Below are 21,821 nucleotides of genomic sequence, written 5' to 3'. Positions count from 1 at the left end.
GGGAAGTATTGTCTCAGACCTTTACATGAAAGGAACGGCTTTCTTACCTGGCTGAATTAACTGGGTTGAACATTTGAGAGTGACAATATTTCAGTGGAAAAACCACATATCTTAATATTTCCAAATTCTGCACTGTATCTTAGGGAGCTCTTGGTTGTGTATTACAATATAAATTATAATTGATGGTAAATTTCCCATATGCTACTTAAAAATGAAACTGCTCATACGGAAACAGAAATGAAACTGTGTATATCTTTTTAAAATCACCATCCACAAAACACAAAAGCTTTAAAAATATGATTGCTAAGAATTCAAATTGAAATTATAATTTTTTTCTGAGACACACAAAGTAGGCAAACATTCCCCGTTTCTGCAGGAGCCTTCTAGGACAGGCCTTCTGCTCTAGTTACAGAAGTCGCAACAAATTTTTCGGATTCCTTGGTTGCAACAAACTGCAGTGCTGTTCCCTACTTTCACACTGTTCTGTGTTCCCTAGAAAAGATGTTCTGTATCCTGCTTTTGTCAGGTTTCTCCCTTAAGTCTCTCTTCCTCACTTATTCCTCCTCATGCGCTGTGTCTTTCCTTCTTAATGCTGCACGTTGTATTCCAGAAGCTTTCTCTTTTTATTCCCATTGGATAGCCTGTGAAAGGAATTATTCCCTTCCCCTTCTGGAGGACTCCGGAACACAGTGGTGAAGACCAGTCAGAGAAACAAAATATCTGGAAGCGCAGGCTCCATCTCAAATGTTGCTAACTTTCTTTCAGAAGGAATTAGCTACCAAAATGGATGAAGCACCAGCTTTTTTTAACCTGTCCTCTATGAACATTTAAAATGGTTGTATGGAAGGAGGCAGGGCGTATGATACGTAATGCACATCTGCCGGTATCAAAATTCCTATGTCATAGTTAGCATTCAGTATTAATTTGGAGCGTTTCTAGTTGAGTTTGGCATTCTAAACAAAGAACAACAGGTTTTTGTGAAGGTGTTCCTATTCCTTTTTTGATTTCATACAGATACACGACAAATATTTGGAATTTTCCACAAAAAAGTAATTTTATAAATATTAACCGCCAAAACAATAGTAGATGATCTTTAGCATATTGATAGTTTTCTTTTACAACTGCAACTTCAGATTTTGTGTCTGCAAAGCAAGGGGGTTTTGTGACTATTTTTTAAACAAGACGGTCTCACAGAAAAGCAACCGGCGATCTGATATATGCGTGCACGTTCTCGTCTGTATGTTCTTGTTAACCTTTTAAAATTGACTTTTTTGTGAACAGATGAAAGCTGCTATGCAAGTGACTAGCTCTAAAGCTTGCCAGCAGGAATTTGTGTCCGAGTACATTTTGTTTAACTATTTTTAAAGCACAATGCTGTGCAGTAGCACTTTCTGAATGGCTGCTAATTGTATTGCTCTCTTAACTGGCCTTTTCTTTCTAGTGTGCTACGGCTTTCAATTTTCTACACTCTAGGTTGATTGCATTATATCGAACTTTTAGGGCCAGGAGCCATATTATCTTCTTACTAATAAAAACACTTTGTAAACCTGTGCATGCCTAAAATAATATTCTTTTTGGCCTTCTTATGCAGGAGGCAGATTGATAAGCTGTTTTTAATTTTTCCTTCTAACTTCAGTATTCACTTGAGCGCATAGTTCTGTAAGAGTGCTGCATAACCTAGAATTTTCAAAGCACTTAGCTTTGGCCTGATGTTTTCTTTTAAGTCAATGAAAATTTAACTATTGACTTCATTACGTCAGGCATAGAGTTTATCCAGTACCTTGAATGTGACAGTCCACTGCCAGTGTTAGAAAAGCAGCTAGTACAGAAGAGTGCCATGGTGAACTTAAAAGCTGTTCATATATTGTTTAGAAAGTATATTTGCTGCTTGTTTTATATGCATCTCTGATGAACATATTAGTTGGTGTTGTACTAAAAGTGCATATATCGCCTAGCTACGTCAATGTTGTTTATTCAGTATAATTTTGTATGCGTATTTTTTGCTTTTTAAAAACAGTATTTGGGCTGTTAATGCTTTTTGTAGAATTCTTAATGAATTTTTCATAGGAAGCCCACTTCTGCTTACATTAAACAGGAAAAGGACGAATAACATCTGGCAAAGGGAAATCATAGCTATTGATTCCCTGACATAGTGCTAACACAGCTCACAAATGCGGCTGTGAGAAAAATACAGCACTTGCTTGCTGATACTAAGTATTAGTTAGCCATTTGTTGTATGTTGCTGACAGCTTTATGGATGTTTACAGTTAAGGATGATGCTGAAGTGCTGATACTAGGAATTGTATAGCTTTTGCCTGTAATAAAACAACCAAGCTTTTGTGTAAGCTTTTTTGAAATTGCAGACCTCTCTCTTTATTGTGTATCTTTTTATAATCTGCCACTTGTCTTTTTTGGATAACAGAAATAACTGTTCTTCCTCTCTGTTGTGTGGTGCGTGAATAATTTTAAAAATCAGTTTACTTAAATAAGCTTATTACTGCCAATAGCACTTCGTTTGCCCTTGGGAGTCAGATTGGTTTTGAGAATGGTTTCAGTGTTGTCTGTTCAGTTGGTTATCTTTTGAAGATTAAGATGGATTTCTATACTTCTGACAGAGCAAGTAAATATTCTATTACCTGTTGGTAGTTACATTGTTTAAACAGCCAACAAATGGGAGTTAATATAATCAGTGCAAATACTTCTTCAACCAAGACTTTAATAGAAACTAGAACTGGAAAATGGTTTTAGTTAATCTAAAATAGTGTTTTAGCTCAGTTTACATGATATACTTTCAGTGATGAAGTACTGAGACTACCTTTGCAACATGATTTATTGAAAAATGTGGTACAAAAAAATCCAAAAGAATGTGTAAAATAATGGAATCTCCAGTTGTCTCCATTGCCATTTATGTCTACTCACTTGGTGTGGCTTACCTTTTAAAAGAAATCTTGTTATATTATGTGTATATAAGCTAACGGTGATTACGGTAAAATATCTCTCTCTGGGTTAGTTTTCTAGCGGTTTTTTTTAATATATCTTTGTTTTCTTCTCCCCCTTATTTATTTGCCCTATATAGACTCCATTCAAGAATAAAATGAAAAGCATCGTTACCTCCAGTAGTAGTGGAGAGCTAATACTCTGGGAAACAGCAGGTTCCGTTCTTTGCTGCTGTTACATCAGCAGCAGCTCTTATCTTCCCATTAGTATCCATATTTCATAATGCATAAGTTATGGGTGAAATATTGCCTATTGCTAATACCAGACCCTCTAGACACCTGCACAAACAGTGCTGCCAGGGAATTGCCCAGACCCTGATTTGCTCTTTAGGAGAGATTTTTTTTTTTTTTCTTTTCAGATATACTGCATCATAGCAAGTACAGGTACAATGTCCATGTAGGCTATATTAGCAACCAGAAAAAATACTGGATGCTGATACAAGATGCCTCCTTGGTCTTTGGAGAGCAGATCCACAAAATTCTTAGGTTCATGGTTGCATGAATTTGTGGAGGCCTCAGTGATTTATCAGTAAAGCCTTTTAGATGCCTCAAGTTCCTCTTCTAAGTACATCAGAGGAGGTGCCACCTATGGCAAAGCTGACCTTCACCCACCTGTTTCACACACAAGCTTTCTTAAAACTTGCAGGCTCCCAGTCTCTGCTTTCCCAGGAGACCTGCTGCCTTGGTAGAGGTGAGTGCCTCAAGCCTGAGCCCATTTGCAGCTCGTAACATGAGTGTGCTGATGGCAGAGCCTCAGGCAGGCATGCTTAACCCTTACCAATTATGCACTGATGGCGCTGAGTTCAGCGTAAGACGCAAACTGTCATTCCGATTCAGAAATACAGCAGTCAGTGTAGGGGTGAATACAGGTTGTACAACTGCTTCGTGTTGGGATCATTTGCCAAGGGCAGTGGGGAAACAGCTTGGATCCCGTGTCCTCTTCAAGAACAGCACTTACAGGTCTGGGATAAGGCTCCTACCCGTCATGCTGAAGACGTGCAGAAAGAGTTCAGGACTCGCGGAGGCAGAGTACAAGTGGGTCCTCACTTCCATACCTGTTGAGGGGAACCTTGCTGAGATGAGGTTTTCCATCTATACATGCAGATCCATTTATAAATTCTGGGTTAAAGAAACCTTTGATAAAATGCACAAGCCCCATCTGAAGCAGAGTGCTGTAGCACTGCTTCAGTGGAAATTGTGAGTGCATCTGTGGCAGTTTTGTTTCTGTTCGGTCTCACTTCTCAAATGACTATGTGTGTCTCTAGCAAGGAAAGGTATTGATCGTCACAGTCTAAAGGAGTGAGCTAGTCATCAGAGACACCACTTGAGTGCCTACATCTTGAAAGTAGATTTCAGCCAATACCTAAATAGGTGTGGAAGTCAAGAAAAAAAAAAGCGAGGATTTCCTCTCCTTAGCATAATTATCCCTCTTAGTTCTTTTACTTGTGTGCATTGTGCCTGGGCACCACACTAAATCTGCACCGTCAGATCCTACTGAAGGAGAGATGGGTAAGAAAAGTGTTCTCCCCTTTAAGCCTTCCAGAAGTAACAGGTTTTACACTGATGAAAAATTTAGCACCCTCAACATGGAAGTCCAGATAGGCATAATGTACTCTGAGTTTGTCATTATTGTGCTTTATAGTTTATTCACATGTTCACACAATATGGAAAGTGGTTTTATATTCATTTGTGCAGAAGATACCTGCACCTCTGAGACTTGCTTAAACTGCAGTCAGCTGCATCCCATATCACTGGAACAGTGTTTCTGGGATCAGTGATAAACTTTGCTGGAACCAGTGTTTTTAGAGTTAGTTAGGATCTTGGGATAGTGAGGGCTCTGCATATGCAGGCAGATCAGAAGTGACTCGTTAATAAGATCCTACCACTGCTGTCTGCCCAGAAACAGCAGCTTTTTAACACGGGGATGGTAAAATTGCTTTTTAGTAATGATCTTAACTGGGTTCTACTCTCTTGTTTACAACTCTTGTCAAAAGAGTGATTTTGGACAAGAAAATATAACGCCATTTAGAGAGTCTGTATCTACTGTAGGCTAATATTTGGTATGCGGTTGCTGTCTGCTCTATGCCCTCTAAGCTGCCTTTTTTATAGATTGACGAGTCCTAGTTTTGCTGAGTCATTTCTTGTACAGCCGTCATTATACTCTCTGTGGTGTACTTTACTTTTAAATAGATGCTGTGTGTTTACCTTTCTAGTGTTTTAGTAGTTTTTTGCGTTAATCCTTGTTGTTCTAATTTAAAATTGATTTTAAACAGATTTAGTCTTAATTTAAATTTAAATTGATTTAATTTTTAAAAATCTTACAGCTTATACCCTGAGCAGTGATACTTAAATAAAACTATCTTAATAGTTTTGAAATATGCATTGATTTATTAGAATAGGATAGAGTAGACTACTTCAGTTGGAAGGGCCCTGCAATGATCCTCTTGTCCAACTGCCTGATCACTTCAGGGCTGACCAAGTTACAGCATGTTACTAAGGGCATTGTCCAAGCGCTTCTTAAACACTGACAGGCTCAAGGCAGCGACCCCCTCTCTAGGAAGCCTGTTCCAGTGTTTGACCACCCTCTTGGTAAAGAAATGCTTCCTAATGTGCAGTGTAAGCTTCCCCTGGTGCAGCTTTGAACTGTTCCCACGTGTCCTATGACTGGATAGCAGGGAGAAGAAATCAGCACCTCCGTCTCCACGTCCCCTTCTCAGGAAGCTGGAGAGAGCAATGTGAGGTCACCCCTCAGCCCTCTGTTCTCCAAACTAGACAAATCGTTAGCCACTCCTCAAAGAACATTCCTTCCAGCCCTTTTGCCAGCTTTGTTGCGCTCCTCTGGACACATTCAAGGACCTTCACATTCTTCTTGAACTGTGGGGCTCAGAACTGCACACAGTGCTCAAGGTGAGGCCACACCAACGCTGAATACAGCCGGGTGATCCCCTCTCTTGTCCGGCTGGTTATGCTGTGTTCGATGCACCCCAGGACACGGGATGCCCTCTTGGCTGCCAGGGCTCACTGCTGGCTCCTATTGAGCCTGCTGTCGACCAGCAGCCCCAGATCCCTTGCTGCAGGGCTCATCTCCAGCCACTCCTCTCCCAGTTTATACTTGTGCCTGGCATTACTTTGTCCTAGCTGCAGAATCTGGTATTTCGACTTGTTAAGTTTCATCCCATTGATGACTGCCCAGTGCTCCAGTCTGTCGAGACCTCTCTGCAAGGCCTCTTGTCCCTTAAGAGACTCATCAGCACCTCCTGGTTTGGTATCATCAGCAGACTTGCTAATGTGCATTCAAATCCCACATCCAGATTGTTGATAAAGATATTGAACAGAACCAGTCCTAGAATTGAACCCTGAGGAATACCACTGGCGATGGGGACTCCAGCCAGATGTGCCCCCATTATTGACAATCTGCATAGGTGCTGGTAAGGAATTTCTGCTTGTGCATTTGGTTTTAGTTAAATTAATGACTGTTTCTTCATATGCAATTGATACCCAAAATGTTGGCATGATCTAGAATTGCAAAACTGATAAAAACAAACAGTTAATCTATCTTTCTCAGCTGCCTATTTTTATATAGATTTCTCATTAAACCTTGGCTTCTCTGTGTTCTTCCCCCACCTGTCAGACTCTGCTTGGATTTAAGGAAGAGTTGCAGAATAGACAGGGGCCTTAGCTGCTGAAATGTGTTCACAGGGTCTGGTTGCCATCTTGTGTCTCCATCCAGAGACAATTACATTACAAAGATACAAAGGTTTCCTCTTTCTGACCAGGTCTTCAGACAGCCTTGAAGTCAGAAACTGGGAAATGTTAATCAATTTAAACCTACTGGACTATTTGAGCTTAAGGATGAGCTGTCAGACACAACCCAAGAGCCTTTTGTGTGCTCTTTTGTTATGTGTAAGGACACAAGGAGCATGAGTACAGACAGGTTGCTTTGCTTCTGTGTTGCATGCAGACATCTTCATCCCCACAGTATAGCTCAGATGTTTAATGATTTCATGCTAGAAAAGGTCTTTTACTTTCAGACTCGTCTCTCTCCAGTTGTAGGTTTTTGGCGTATGAAATTGTACTAATCTATAGGACTTTTTCGTTAACTGAATAATAGCCTAGAAAACTGATTTCAATCAGACTTCCCATCTGTTGTTAATCTCATTATTGTAATTACTGTTTGCGTTTTATGTTCGTGGAATCAAACACTGAAGCCCTGTGTAAAGTTGCATCCTACATACCAGTCAAGAATAGAGCACAGGGAGCTTGGAGGCGGGGGAGAATGTCCCTCCAGCCTCCCATTTCAGAAAAGACGAGAGCTGTTTGGATAATGGCTTAGCATACTGCATGGTATGCTGCAAGATGCTAACACTAGGAATTTTATTTAATCATCAGCCCGTCTTCAACAGGAAAACACATCAGTAATTAGCATATGACAATTTAGAGGTAATATTGAATAATTAAAGACTTAAAGTGGCCAGCCTAAAGACTGGGCATCCCTACTGTTCTTAGAACTGATTAGTAAACTGGACCTGGAACTGCTACCCTACACTACTGCATTAGCTTTGTAATCCATGAGAGGTTCGTGTAACTAAGTATGAAAACATTGAAGACTTGGAGGAAATCAAGTTTATTTTTAAGTTTTCAATGGAAAGAAAAACACAAATATCTAAATGAAGTAATGGAAGAAGTAGCGTGATGGTGAAACAGCAAACAGTCTTCCTGGTTAACATGATGAAGCCATTCTGTTTTTCTGGAAAGCTTCTGAAGTTCCAAAGCAAGTGAAAAGAGTAAATTGAAAGCAATGATCATGTATTATTAATGGTAAATTGAAGGCAATAAAAAGACTTATTTGGACAATAGCTTCACCTGGAGTCTACTATCTAAGGATTCATACTTGATAAAGCATAGCAACTTATCATGCTACAATATTTCATGTTCTGTCCTTTTCCTTTTTTAATTATATTTTATATTTCATAGAGTGCATCTTCTAAAATAGAGCAACAAATTATTCTGTTTCTGTTGCTTATCACATACGAGCTTTCAGTCATCATGATGGCTTTTCAGCTCTTTCACAGGAGAGAAACTTATGTTCGTAATTCTAATATTATTTATGTACAGTAAAGACCTTTCTCCTAAAATAATTTGTAATTTCAAAGGAAGTTCTTTCTCCTGAAGCTAGTGGCAGATTTCTCATCTACTTCAATTCAAGGAGCTACCTGGTAGTTCCTTACGAATTCTGTGTTCCTCTACGTGCAAATGTAATATTGATTCCTCCCAAGTAACGAGTGATAGGACAAGAGGAGACGGCCTCAAGTTGCACCAGGGGAGGTTTAAACTGGATATTAGGAAAAATTTTTACACCGAAAGGGTTATTAAGCACTGGAACAGGCTGCCCAGGGAAGTGGTTGAGTCGCCATCCCTGGAGGTATTTAAAAGACAGGTAGACGTGGTGCTCCGAGATATGGTTTAGTGGTGTTTTTTGTCAGAGTTTGATTGATGGACAATGGTTGGACTAGATGATCTGAAAGGTCCCTTCCAACCTAGGCGATTCTATGATTCTGTGAAATAAGGTGCCAAACCTTGGTAGTCTTGCAATGCCGTGCATTCAAGAGAAAATTATGTACCTCTTCTGATTTATGTTTTGAGGATTGTGTTTCTGGTTTGACTACGTGTATGGGAAATATGGAGAGAGTAGCCTCCTACATTAGGTGGTCCATGTTAAATTGTGTGCACGGTCTCTCACAGTGTATGTGTCTGAGTAGATAAGATTTTTACTAGTACGTTTGGTTGTTTATGTTTAATCTTTCTGGGAAAAATCATAATTAAAAAACAAAAAAACAACAACAACCTGCAAACAGACACTGTTACCTGTTACTAAGAAATGGTTGTGGAAACTTCATGGGACAGAGAATTGGCTTATAAGCAAGATGTGCCTGTTGCAATGTGCTCATGGTGACAGTGGTGGGGGCAAGGAGTGGATGCAGCCCATTGTCCATGAATGTGAGGAAGAGAAGCTCTGCACTGTTTTAGCTTGAACGAAAACAGAGAGACAAGGAAGCTTTAAATGGTGTCCTGAAAAGAGTCGGGGTTAAATGGTTTGTTACAATAATTAGATTTAAAATTGCTTCATTTCAAGATTTCAAGTGTCAGTGCCAAATCTGGATATACAGTAGTCACGTCATGTGGTCACACAACAGTAGTAGTTGAATTGGTCTTCACGGGTACCAAATCACTGGATCACAGGATCTTTATTACTTGTTGGTACCTCATTTTTTATGGAAAATGAAACAGAGGCTAAACAGGTAATTTTTTTTTTTTTAAACTGAGAAGTTGTTTTGTAAATGTAGCACAATTTTGATTAGTTTATTTGTAACTCGATAGAATGCATTCATTGAAGACTGACTGTTGTCTACCCTTCCTTTGGCTGGTGTTATTGTTGTATGTATTTGGTTTTTTGCACTTCGTGAAGCGGTAAGACACCTAAGCTGATTAAAACAACGCTGCATTTCAAGCAACCTAGGAGAGACAGGTCAAAATTAACTGAAATAGGATTTAAAGTATTCTGTAGTGTTATTTGTAAAGCTATAGATGGGATTTTCAAGAGGATATCTGCTTTCATGTATCAAGTAACCATATTTTTCTAAGGCATCCAGGATGTCTCACAGAGGTAGGAGATCTGTGCTCCAAATCTTTTAAAATACAAGTTGTAGTCTTCTGAAAATCTCATCCTTGCTGTGAGTGATGAAATTTTGGGAAATCTGGTTGACTCTGAGAATGTTGTGTATTACATTAATAGGTGAAAGGTAACATATACTAATGAAAGTGACCAAAATTTAATATATTCTGCTCTGTCCTTCCTCAGGTTGTCATTCTTGATATGGAGGTAGGTGGTGTGGTCTGTTCTGTACTGGGGATGAAACCCTGTGAAAAGTCTGTAAAGCTGTTCATGGAATCCTAGCCAGGTTGTTAACTGCAGGTCAAATATTTATATTAATGTGATAGAGACTGTTAAAGATATAGCTTTACATATTCTGATATCGGCAAAGTGTGTATCCGGGTTGTTAAGCCGTACAGAATACTCATCTTGCTTTCAAGGTCGCTCTGTGCAGTTAGAACAGTCATGACATGTTCTAGTTGATGGACGTATCTGGTAATTAATTTTTAATTACTTTGGATTTTTCTTTCTTCGTAGGTTGATGATTCCAGTTGTGATGCTGAAATACTTTCCTTGCTCCTCAATGCCAAGTTAGTGGTGAAGTGCGTACCTACCGCCTTCTATCCTCGCCTGATCGACCACTTACTGGCCGACCAGGGAGAAGGAGGCTGGGATGTAGAGGAAATAGCAAAACAACTGAAAGAAGCGGGGTTCAATGCAGAGGCCGGGTCCCTCCTGATGTCTCATCGAGGGACTCATCCTGCACTCAGGACTTTCACTGCTGCCCTCCAGGCTGTTCAGCATTGGATCTAGAAGCGTTGCGTTTGTGCATTTGTCTGCTTTTTTTGCTGGAAATCTCACACAAAAGGGAGAAATTGTTGTTCTAGTGAAGCAACAAAGTTATTTACCTATGTTTTGTAGACAATACAAACAGCACGCTTAAACGGTGAATTCCCATATACTTCTAATAGTTTCAAAGAAATTATTGGTGCGGACCATATCATTCTGTTATATGACTAGAAAAGCATTGAATCTAATAATCCTTTTCAGATCAAAGTGTTAAATGATTACACTCTATGACATATAAATGAAATATTAGTAAGATGGCAGGTTATATACAATTTGTCTTAATTTCTGTAAGTAATTTTCTCTTGTTGTAATGTAAAACTAATGTAAAAATATAAAGATATATGGAGGAAAAAAAATCAATCACAACAAAGACTAATTTCTGAGAATTTCAAAACCTTAAAATTTGGTATTGTGCAATGTTGTTACCACAGCTTTTGTTTGCAATGAATAAAATATTTTACATTTACTGTAGTCTCTTTTCCCCCCCTTTTAGACAGATAAGAAAAATATTTTCTTTCTTCAGCCACTTTTTCTGAAATTCTTGTCTCTCTTCACTGATGTTTATTCATAAAGACAAGCTGAACTCTTCTATACTTGGAGACAGTTCTAGTCTTTGAGGTATATTCCTCTGCAATTTGGGAAGCCCCATCTCAAATACAAAACGTGTGAATGCACTTCCAAAGTATTTTACTTCTATTTTTCCTGAGTTCTGAAAAATTAAGTAGGTGTGTTTATTTTCAAATGCCTTTCTGTCTTACTAAGGCAAAGTATTTCTGATTGTTTTCTGAGGTTTTTTTAACAAGGGGACTGGCTGTTTATTACACTACGTTACCAGAAGGTTTTGGATGTTTCCACGTTTTTATAGGAATTTGTTGTTGAAATTAATCTGTAAATCTTTTGTCTAATCTTGTGTTGAGATCCAATTTTGATTAAATAATGTGCAGGAACAGTACACATGATATGATCATAGGATAATACAGGTTTTAAGCGATCTGTAGAGGTAATGTAGTCCAGCCTCCTCCTCAGGGCAGGGTTCCTTTAATGGTTGAGTGGGTTGCCCAGGGCTGTATTCAGTTGGCTCTTGAAAACCTCCAAGGGTGGATGTCCCACTGCTTGGCTGTCCCAATGTTGAAAAGCTTTTTAAGTATATCCTCTTTTTTGAACCTGTCTCATTGCAGCTTCTGCCCGTCATCTCTCATCCTCCCACCATACGTGCTGTGAAGAGCCTGTCTCCGTCATCTGGAGAACTTTCTTGTGTGGGTATTGGGGGTCCCCCTACAGTCTCCTCTCCTCAAAAGAAATGAAACACAAGAAAAACATTCTAGCGCAGTGATTGCGGCTCATATAGGTGATTTAGCTGTCTGTACCATGCCCACAGTACAGACCCTGGTGATGGATCCCATTAACACTGGTAATACTCAGTCAAAATTTGGCGACGGAGGGATCCAGTTCAGGCGTGGTTGCTCTCTGCTTCAGTAATAACACTCTTATCTCAGCTTTCTGCTAATTGGCGTAGCCAGCCCCTTCATTATGCAATATAGTAACATATAGACTATTATTGAGACAGTAGTTTCTAAAATCCCCCTTTTTCCTAAATGTGAGCCTAAACCATAAAGAATGAAGATGAATGCGTTAAAAGCTTGAAGTAGATATTTCATTATAAATTTGTATTCCTGAGTTCTTTCCTAGACTTCAGGGTTTAGAAACTGATGATGACATTTGTGGAACCAAAACTGACTCTTTACTAGCATCGTCTTCGACTTGGGATCTGCTTTGTTGTATCAGCTTTTACCGACTCTGAAAATTGTTCAGGTGTTAGCCTTACCTCCCACCTTACGTAGGATTCTTAACAAGATTTCTAAACAATGCTTTAATTCTTCAGATTGTTAATTTATTTTTTTGTACATGCTGGTCGCAGCTGTCCTGCAGTGTTGTATGGAAGGTTATCTCATCCATATATCTGACATACCTATCAAATTTATATCATTCAGCTATATTGCCTTAATACTGTTCTCTTATGTTAGCTTAAGCCTCAGACTAGTAAAGCAAAGTATATGGGAGTTGCGGAGAAAAGAAAGGAAAAATTTAAAAAAGGTAACATAACTGGAAAACAGTAGATGCAGGCAAACCACAAAGGCGTACCTCCTGCAAGAGAACCTTGGATTATTATATAAAAGATATTTCCATACTTTACGATGGAGCTTTTTGGTCTGTCTGCATGTTTTGCTCTCAGGTTAATAAGTTCAGTGCTTGATTTTTCTGACCATTCTCATTCAGGATCTTGAAAAGTTTGTGTTTAGTGTCACTTTAGAGCTGAGCTGTAGATAAAGCTCTAATGAGTGTTATTGATCTTCTGTCCATTTTCTGGTTTGCTGGCATTACAAATCCATGATAAATGTTTTCCTTGCAGCCGGGACTACTCCTGATTTATGCTTTATTCAAAACTTTTATCTATAAGGAACAGCTTCAGTATATATATCCAAAATGTATGTTCCAAATAAAATAAAATTTAAGGAAAAAAAAAAAGTGAAAGATGATGCACATAACAAGTATATGTGTATCCCAATGCCAGCCTTTTAGTATTTTCTGTATGGTGGAATAACATTTGAGGCTCTGGGAGCGAGGAAGACACACTAGCAAATGTTATTGTGTTGGGTTTGGGTTTTTTTGTTTTGTTTTGTATTGGTCTTAAGGCTAAGAAACTCACCTTGGATTACTTAGGACCAAAAAAAAAATATAAATCACAAAGTGCTGAACTGGCACTTGAGACAGTTCGGTTTTGTCAGTTTGTTTGCTTTGCAGTTGGGCTCTATTCAGAATACAGCATGAGCTGAGGGGTTTTTTTTACCCAAAACAAGTCCATCCTCTGGAGATGCTTGAGCTCCCTAGAGCAGGTGAATGAAGAGTTCAGTTGTGTCTCCAGGAGCAATGCTTCCTAGGGCAATTAATCCTCTTTTGCTTGAAAAGCGCTGATGGTGTTTGCATCTTTGAGGAGCATTTTGCTGCCTGGGAGGTGTACCAAAGCAGCAAAATATATCACCTTTCTTTTGGATAAGTAGAACCAGAGATTAGGGAAGAAAGATCATAACTCACAGTTTCTTTCTCTGCTGGAAATCGTAAGCAGAGGCAGTATGTCATTGCAACAGATGTAGAGTAGACATTTCTGTATTTATAAACAAAGCAGTGCAATTCAGCGAGGGGGGTGGCCACATACGATTCAGATAGTTTCCTTGTATAATAATTCTTTCTGTGATTTATTGTATTTGACATTCTGTACTGTGAAAACACGCTTTGAGAGGATGGCCATAGAATATGGATACCTTCACTGGGGGCGGGGGGGTAAAACTCCTACGCTTGCGAAAACACAATCACTTTTCAAGCTTGTTTTATTTACCTCTGCTTTCCCTTCAAAACCCAGCCTCTGGGCAGGTATTCTGTGCAAGGTCAGATTTCACGGCACAGTTTGCAGACAGTAACCGTGTCTGTGTTACCCACAAAAACAGGGGTGAAACTGTGGGCCGTTTACTCCTGAGAGCGATGGTGGGTGACCATCCAGCCAGCTCTTCTCAATAAGAACATGTTCCCTATGCAGAAGCAGAGGATGACAGCAGGCCACATAGGAAATGAAGATCTTTTTTACCTGCTTTCGTCAGTCAGCAGATGAGTACTGAAGGGGAAAGCTCTGGCTAGAGAGCAAACCAAGGGCAGGACAACATTGAAACAGCCACAGCAATTGAAGCAAGTGAAAAACGGGGCCGAGGCAAGGATTTTGTTTGGGTTATATTTCACTGCAAAACACGCAGCGAGTAACATCTAACACCTTGCTGGCTTATCGTACTGATTGATGATAGACTGAGGGATTCTGAAGGAAGGGAATGAACACAAAACTAGAAGTGTTCCACCTTCAAAATGGATTTATTATTGTAGCATTGCCCACCATGTCTGCCACGTTTTCTACTTACAAATTTCCAGGTTCCTAAAGTCTAGTGTTTTTTAAAAAAGAGTACACTTCAAACAAGAGACAAGCCCTGCGACTTGTCTCACTTCCAAGGTTGTGGGACTTTATGTGTCTTCCCCAACTTGTCATAAACTTGTCTATCAACCAGATGAGCCACCTCCATTATTTATGTGTTTTCATCTTTGATTTGTTTCAAACCATGTCCCCACTCCTTATATCAGAAAAGAAATAAAAAACTAAATCTCTGTTCACTCTTCCTGTTTTTGTGGGCATCTAATACGCTCAGTCTCAGTTGTGTTTTTCCAGCCTGTTGAGTTCTGGTGTGCTTTATTTACCTCTATCTTTTTCTGTGTATTTTCTGAGACATGGAAGGCAGGAGCAGAGCCATGCCTTGTATGAAATGTTGTAGACATGCCAAAGGTTCATCTAGTAGCATAAAAACGTTTTCCAATTTGATTATTTAACCATCACTGAGAACTTGAGGTAGTGTTTACGTAGGATTATTTGGGTTGACCCTGAGCTCTCTTTCCACGTTAGTAGCACTCATCTGGCGTTATATTACTTTATATGTGTTTACAGGGTTTTTTTTAAGACTTTTTTTGCCATGTACATCATGGTTATTAAAGATCAAAGTTCTTTTACCAGTTGATCACTCAGACAGTACATTTCACAAAGACTTTCAACAGTTTTTCATCCAACCCTCGTTCTTACTCAAAAGCTTGTCTTCATCAGCACTCTGACATCTTTACTATTGTCCCATTTTTTAGACACAGAAAATAGTAAACTTGAGTCTCTTTAGCAACTGCCCGCACTTGAAAACAGCTAGCTCATTTTGCTGAAGATGAGGCACATATATAAAAGCAGAAGAGTAGATAAAGGCCCTATGGATGGTCAGAAACGGCGTCTTTCCTTTAGCTTGGTTAAATCAGCTGCTGAGATGGTTCCATTCTCCAGAAGAGCTCAGTGCCTTAAACTTGCCTAGCTTTGTCCTCAGTGATGCTCTGTTGCACTATATGGAGATGGAGAACTGAGTTTCCAGAGTGAATGAGCATCCCATCATAGAGCAGGAAGACTTGAGCAACATGGTTACAGAACCAAATCTTTCCTTAGTGCTTAGGAGAGTTGTTTTTTAACTACAACTGTATTTTCCTTAGGTAATTATAACAGCAAAGACTTCATAGAAAAAAAATAAAAATCCCTCTCTCAACCTCTCTGACTACTGTGACATTCAGAAATGTGAAAATCTTATTTACTTTGATTTCTCCTCATAGTGATAAATTTCGTCTGTCATTTTTCTTCACTGGCTTTGGGATTGGCTAACGAAGGGGATGGCTCAGCGCTCATGCTAATGACTATGCTATTTGAACAAAGCGGGGTATTTTATCATGTTGACTGAACCTTCGTAGGATACACTAAGCTGTGCAAACAGAAGATAAAGTCTGAGGCTATGTCCAGCTCAGTCATAGCCAGATCTGACAGCCTGGTCAGCATTTCTACCTAAAAATAGAGACTGTGCTTTCTGAAGCTGTCTGGGAGCAGGTGGCAGAGACCCCAACGGCCGTGCACGGCCATGTCATTACCAAACCCCGGCTCCCAGTATCGCTTGTCGATGCCAGATACATGACAGTTAGTAGAATTTTTTTTATGTATAATCAATTTATATGTGGTTGTTACTGCAATAGCTGCAGAAGCTGAAATACCTGATTTAGTCGCTGGTCAGCATCCCTAATTCCCGCAAAGCTGAGTATTAAACCAAGATTTATTCTTCTGAAGATACGAAATGCTAAAAGGTTTCCTGACAGCAGCTGGTGCAAGTCGGCCTCTTTTCTCAAGGCACAAAGGTAATAAAATACTAGACCTGGTGCGGTGTTTATGAGGAAATAAGAGGGAAACAATGCGTTAGTGGTAATCTCCAAGGGAAATAAGACTTACTGGTGAAAGTCAGTATATATAAACCTTAACATAAAAAATGTAATTGCCGTTAAAAATGAATTGTCTACTTATTGTGTATTCCTCTCCGTCTGAAACCGGCATCTCCTGCCAAGCTGTGCTGACACCCTGTCACTGAATGTCCCCTTCGCCTGCCCTCCCAGCCTTCCCTCGCTTGCAAGGCACGGTAACGGGGAAACCAGCTTCACACAGAGCGCTGATTCACAGTCCAACGTCCTTCCCAACCCAGGTACCGAAAGCTGCGTGACGGCCTTTTTCTCTGAGAATCTTTATCTGCACAATGTGCATGTAAAATATTTATTCTAATGAGCAAAGCAGATGTATGCTGTTTAAATATAAAAAGTAACACTTGAAAACAAAGAAGCAGAAGGAGTTTAGTCTAAATGGGAGAACAATACAGAACGCAAACTGCGAACGCAACCGGGGGGGGTGATTTTAATTAATCTGGTAGTACCATCTGCGCTGGTTTGGGTTATAGAGGAAAAAAGACACAACAGTATCTGAATGCAACTTTCATTAGTAAGTGTGTGAACTACATATAGGCAGGATCCTGCATAATCTCAAAAAGGGAATGGTAGTGCAATTTAAGGTCCAGTCCTGGAAGTGTTTCTTTTGTGACCTCTTCCACTCACTTAAGCTCTTAATGAGTGTTTGTCACATGCTGCTTTCAATGTTATTTCTGGTAAAGACATTGCAGAGAAAAATGGAGCAAAAACCAGCCTAGGCCAAATTGGACTACGGAGTTATAAATGCTGCAGCTGTTCTGTAGCAAAGTGTTCCTGAGATGTGATTTTTTTCAATCTTTGGCTCTTTCTTAAACTGTTCAAAATTGTTGGATGCAAGTGGATGAAAAACTAAGAGTGATTGTGAGATACGGCTTCCCATACGAAGTAAGATTCAGTTTGAGGTGGTTCAAGAGTCAAGATATTTAAAGAGTTAAGTTCCAGTTATAACCTATATCTCTTCAATGACTTGATAGATCTCCAGAGGAAGGAAACTCCTAGGTAAATATTTAAGTGGTGTGATTACATTACTTTTCTTTTTCATAATGATGGAAAAAACAATTGGCATGACCACACCAAACAGCTTGTACTAATAGTGAGATTATGTAAAATATTGTATTTAACACGTACAGTTCAGGAGTTTGAGGGTCTTGGTCTGGAGGGAAATGAAAGTAGTATACCTTGCTTATAGAAATGAGGAATGAATAAATTAATAAAAGGGACTACAAGACACCGTTTGTAATTAGAGCTCTAGTTTGTTTGTTTGCTTTTTTTTAAATTAGCTGATGATTCTTTCCGATCATTTTGCTTTTAGAGGGCAGTATTTATTCTAGTGGTATTCCCTGGAGGCCCCAGTAAAGATTCATACTGTGAAAGCACTGCACCTGTATGCAACAAAATATTTACATTACATGTTAAAGATGATGCGCTTAGAGAAAATAAGCAGTGAAGATGTGGCAGTAACATGATTTTTGCATAGATTCTTCTCAACGTTTGCTTGGCCTTACCAACATGAACCATACCAGGCTGAAGATGCCTTTTTCATTTTGTTCACCAAATTTGGTTTGTTTCTTTCACCACCTTTATCTGATGATTCTTGGCTCGAACAGAAGAGCGATATTTTAGGAGTGAAAACAGAGGAAAAGACTTGGTGTTGACTCAAGATTAGTTTGTAGAAGTCATAGTACATCAGTCATCTCTGAAGCCAGAAAGAGTAGTTCCTTCTTATCATTCAATAATCATCTTTATGTATAAAATTGGCAGTATTAAAAAAAAAAAAAGGGGTAAAGGAAGAATAACTTTTGCACTTCGCACTTTACTAGCTGCAGGAGCTTTTTAACACATTTACATTTAATTTCATGAAATACCAATAAAATACTTTTCAGTTGCCCACATGAGGCCTCTAAAAATAGCTGGTATTTTTGATAACTTCTCTGTACTGCAAGATTCTGCTTGAAATGTAGTGAGTATTATTGACTTAAAAAGTTAGTTTTTTCCATCCTGTAAGATGAAAAGTCAGAGAAGAAAGGAAAGACAGCAGAGGTAGTGTTTATGCCAATGTCTCAGTTTTGGCTTTATTGTAGAGTAACACCCCTGAAAACTCTTATATAGGCAGAAAAGTACAAGTAGCCACAGCTCAGTCTGTTAAACTTCAGACCTGAAATGCAGGGAGCACCTTCCAGAGCGTTTCCTCGTTCACTCAGGTGCTCACTGACCTCGATCTCCAGCACCTATTGGAAAAGTGTTAAGGTCCTTAGGATTATCGTCAGTGAAACAAAACGGAGAGCAGAATTACCTCTCTATGTTAAATTCCCTGCTATTGCTGTGACTGAAGACACTGGCAATGTTCTGCATGTTTCTTGTTTGTTTTTCATGACATTTTGTGACATTTAGCAAGAATGTAATGCTGTTCGGTGCTGTTGGGAGAGGCCTCTGAGACCATGGAGTAAATATTCTTCCTGGCTTGCAATGCCCGTCCAATCTATTGTCCTATGGCTGTAATCTGTCCCAAGAGAAAGCCAATTGGTACCAATAACTAACTTATTTGGGAAAACCTCCTTTCATTACCGTGTTATTTATTGCAGCTGCTAGTTTCAGCTTCTGGTTTTAGTCACAGTTCAATAATTAAGGATTAAATCTGCAGATGAACAGAAATCAGCAAGCTGGATTTTATAATCCTAAAACACCTCTATGCTTCACCATATTTCAAATCTACGAAGGCTTAACCAGAGGAATATGGACAGATGAAGCAGCATCCTAATTGTGGGGAAAAGCATGGTATCATTCCTGGCATCCCTAGGGTAAGTTTGAATAACACAACCTCCAGTGTTTACAGAGCTGCCACTGAAGATTACTGAGAAGCATCACACAACCGTGCGTGGGAAGTGGTGGTTGACAGCCAACATCTCAGAGCCCTACTTTACTGATGAGATTGGCTTAACCCTAGGCCTGAGAGCTCTCCCCTCTATTAAAGACTAGTATTTAGCATTGCTGTGGAAAATAGCATTTAGTGGGTGTTTGTTGTCAAGAGCCTTATCTTTCAGTTCTTGGAGCTGGCAGCTTTTCCAGCTCCTAAGAGCTGCAGATCAGTTTGCATTGCTTAATACATTTGTAACTTTGAGATGTTGACCTTACGGGATGAAATTTGCCGTGCCTGTTCTTTGCAGTTAGTGGTTTGCATGGTGAGCTATAAAAAGTTCACTGGGGCAGAGGAAGAAGGACTTTGTGGTTGCTTGTTCTCTTGTAGTCTGACAAGATTTTTCCTTATTGGCCTGTAGAATTTTAACACTTGTTACTACTCCCATAGCACAAGGGAGACATTACCAAAAATTAAGCAATCTGAAGTGAGACAAAGTCTTTGTATCAAAACTGTAACTGTAAGTTTATCAACGTATTTTTGGTAGTCACTTTTAGAAACATCCTCTTAGGAGAGGCTTCATCCTACCGCTTAATGAAGAGGATATGTAGCTCTAAGATTGACTGAACCAACCAAAATCTGAATCACGGAATCATAGAATCGTAGAATGGTTGGAGTTGGAAGGGACCTTAAAGATCATCTAGTTCCAACCCCCTGCCATGGGCAGGGACACCTCCCACTAGACCAGGCTGCTCAAAGCCCCATCCAGCCTGGCCTTGAACACCTCCAGGGATGGGGCATCCACAACTTCCCTGGGCAACCTGCTCCAGTGCCTCACCACCTTCATAGTGAAAAATTTATTTTTGATATCTAATCTAAATCTACCCCCTTCCAGTTTGAAGCCAGAATCATGTTTTCTCTTTCGAGTGACTCTATAGGATGCCTTATTGATGTCATTTTTACAAGGACTACACTGTACGCAGCTTCCTATTTGTAGAGTTGATGAGTGAAAAGAAGGTTGTTGTCCAGAAGTGTCCAGAGACTTTTGCGGCTTGGCCAGCCTGATCCCCTCTTTTAGAGCAGCCCCTAGGAAACATACCTCCAGTCAGACCACCTCTTACCTCTTTTTAAGAAGTTAGAGAACAAAGTGAAGAGAAGATGGACTAGATACAGGTAAATTATTTTTCTGTAAATAATACCTTTATTTTATAAGTGGTCATGTGGCTACTTTGTTTGTGGGTGCCTATCCCAGTTTTTCTCCTTTGCCATTTAACATCAGTGTAAACCATCTGACGGCTTCGAACCTGGGCCTGAAAGACTGGAAGGAGGTTGCTCTTTTTAGAGCTAGTCCAGCCATTAGTGATGGAAAATTAAATGAACGAATGTAGCCTGGTTTTCCTGTTTGAATTACTTGCAGGCAAGCTTAGATTTTTACTGATTTTTCTGATTTCAAATATGTCAGTGGCTATTTTTACACGAGTTTTATACTCCAGACTGCTTACAAAAACCTGTTACTTTTCTGAGCTTCTAGTATTTTAAATTCATCTAATTGTTTGGCTAACAGGATTTAAAAGCCCAACATGTGCCGTTGTTTTGCTCCTGGATTACTTATCTAAAGGTCTTTTAATTTTATGTAAGAGGAAGACAAGATGGTGATAGAAGTGCATCAGAATCTGAGATATGTAAATTACATAGATAGCCCTGTGTATAACAGCAAAAATCTCCTTTACAGATGTTTAGAATAAAATGACTTGAAAAGAGCTTCAGACCCCAGTGCTGTGAATTCATGGCTTGTATCCCAAAGCATGTTTGTGAATTGTTTATGACTCGGCCTGGGGGAATACTGTGCAATAATCTATCTGCCAATAATTAGATGATGTTACACAGACGCATTAGCTCTGTGCTTTGATTTGGCAATGATTTCTGTCTGGTCTAGAACTAACTCCATATGGTGCTTTTTTCTTAACCTGTTCGAAGTCACAGGGCTTGTCCAGCCTTCTGTGTGTAGGTGCCAGTGTGAGAAAAGATGAGTTAAAGCTCTTTCTCTTAAGTTTCTGGACAGTTTCTGATGTTCCTGTGCAAAGGTAGAGGTCAACAAAACACTGTCCTGACTTGTACTTTCCCACCTAGGTCTGGTGATTTCTATAAGTTTGAAGTTCCAGGTCTGAATGGTCCTAGGCAGAGAGCTGAGCCTCAGCAGGAGGGACAGAGGCTCAGGTCCCAAAGCGTCGAGCCCAGCAGCGCAGCACTGAAATGCCCCATTTCCCCCTCTCTCACCTTAAGCTTGGAGCTGTGGCTGGAGGGCAGCCAAGGAGAGACTCGTGAAATGAGTCCCCAGTGAAAGAGGTAAGCAATGGAAAGAGATATTCCTGGAGAACATTTTCATTTGGACCACTTGAGGATCCATGGCTGAGGCTCAGGCAGGCCCTTGGGTGCACTGGTGGTTAAGAGCAGGGTTTGGAGAGAGATGAAGCCTGGAGCTCTGGTTACAATGGGGCTCCAGAGGGCTTTTAAGTGGCACGTCAACTGCTGTGAGACTTCTCCCCTGAGGTTTTTC

The 21,821-nt window shown here is 39.7% G+C and overlaps 1 protein-coding gene across 2 annotated transcripts in view; it reads left to right on the top strand.

The window, feature by feature from the left end:
- Positions 1-10,963, top strand: part of NBAS (NBAS subunit of NRZ tethering complex) — a 191,597-nt gene extending 180,634 nt beyond the window's left edge. For both annotated transcript variants that reach the window (XM_054194532.1, XM_054194531.1), the window contains one exon: positions 10,186-10,963. In XM_054194532.1, coding sequence (XP_054050507.1) covers positions 10,186-10,461 — 276 coding nt within the window. In that variant the 3' untranslated portion in view covers positions 10,462-10,963. The remainder of the gene's footprint in view (positions 1-10,185) is intronic.
- Positions 10,964-21,821: the final 10,858 nt, after the last annotated feature.

Source organism: Rissa tridactyla, chromosome 3 (genome assembly GCF_028500815.1).
Source record: "Rissa tridactyla isolate bRisTri1 chromosome 3, bRisTri1.patW.cur.20221130, whole genome shotgun sequence".
NCBI lineage: Eukaryota > Metazoa > Chordata > Aves > Charadriiformes > Laridae > Rissa > Rissa tridactyla.
This window is presented reverse-complemented; position numbering and strand designations above follow the sequence as displayed.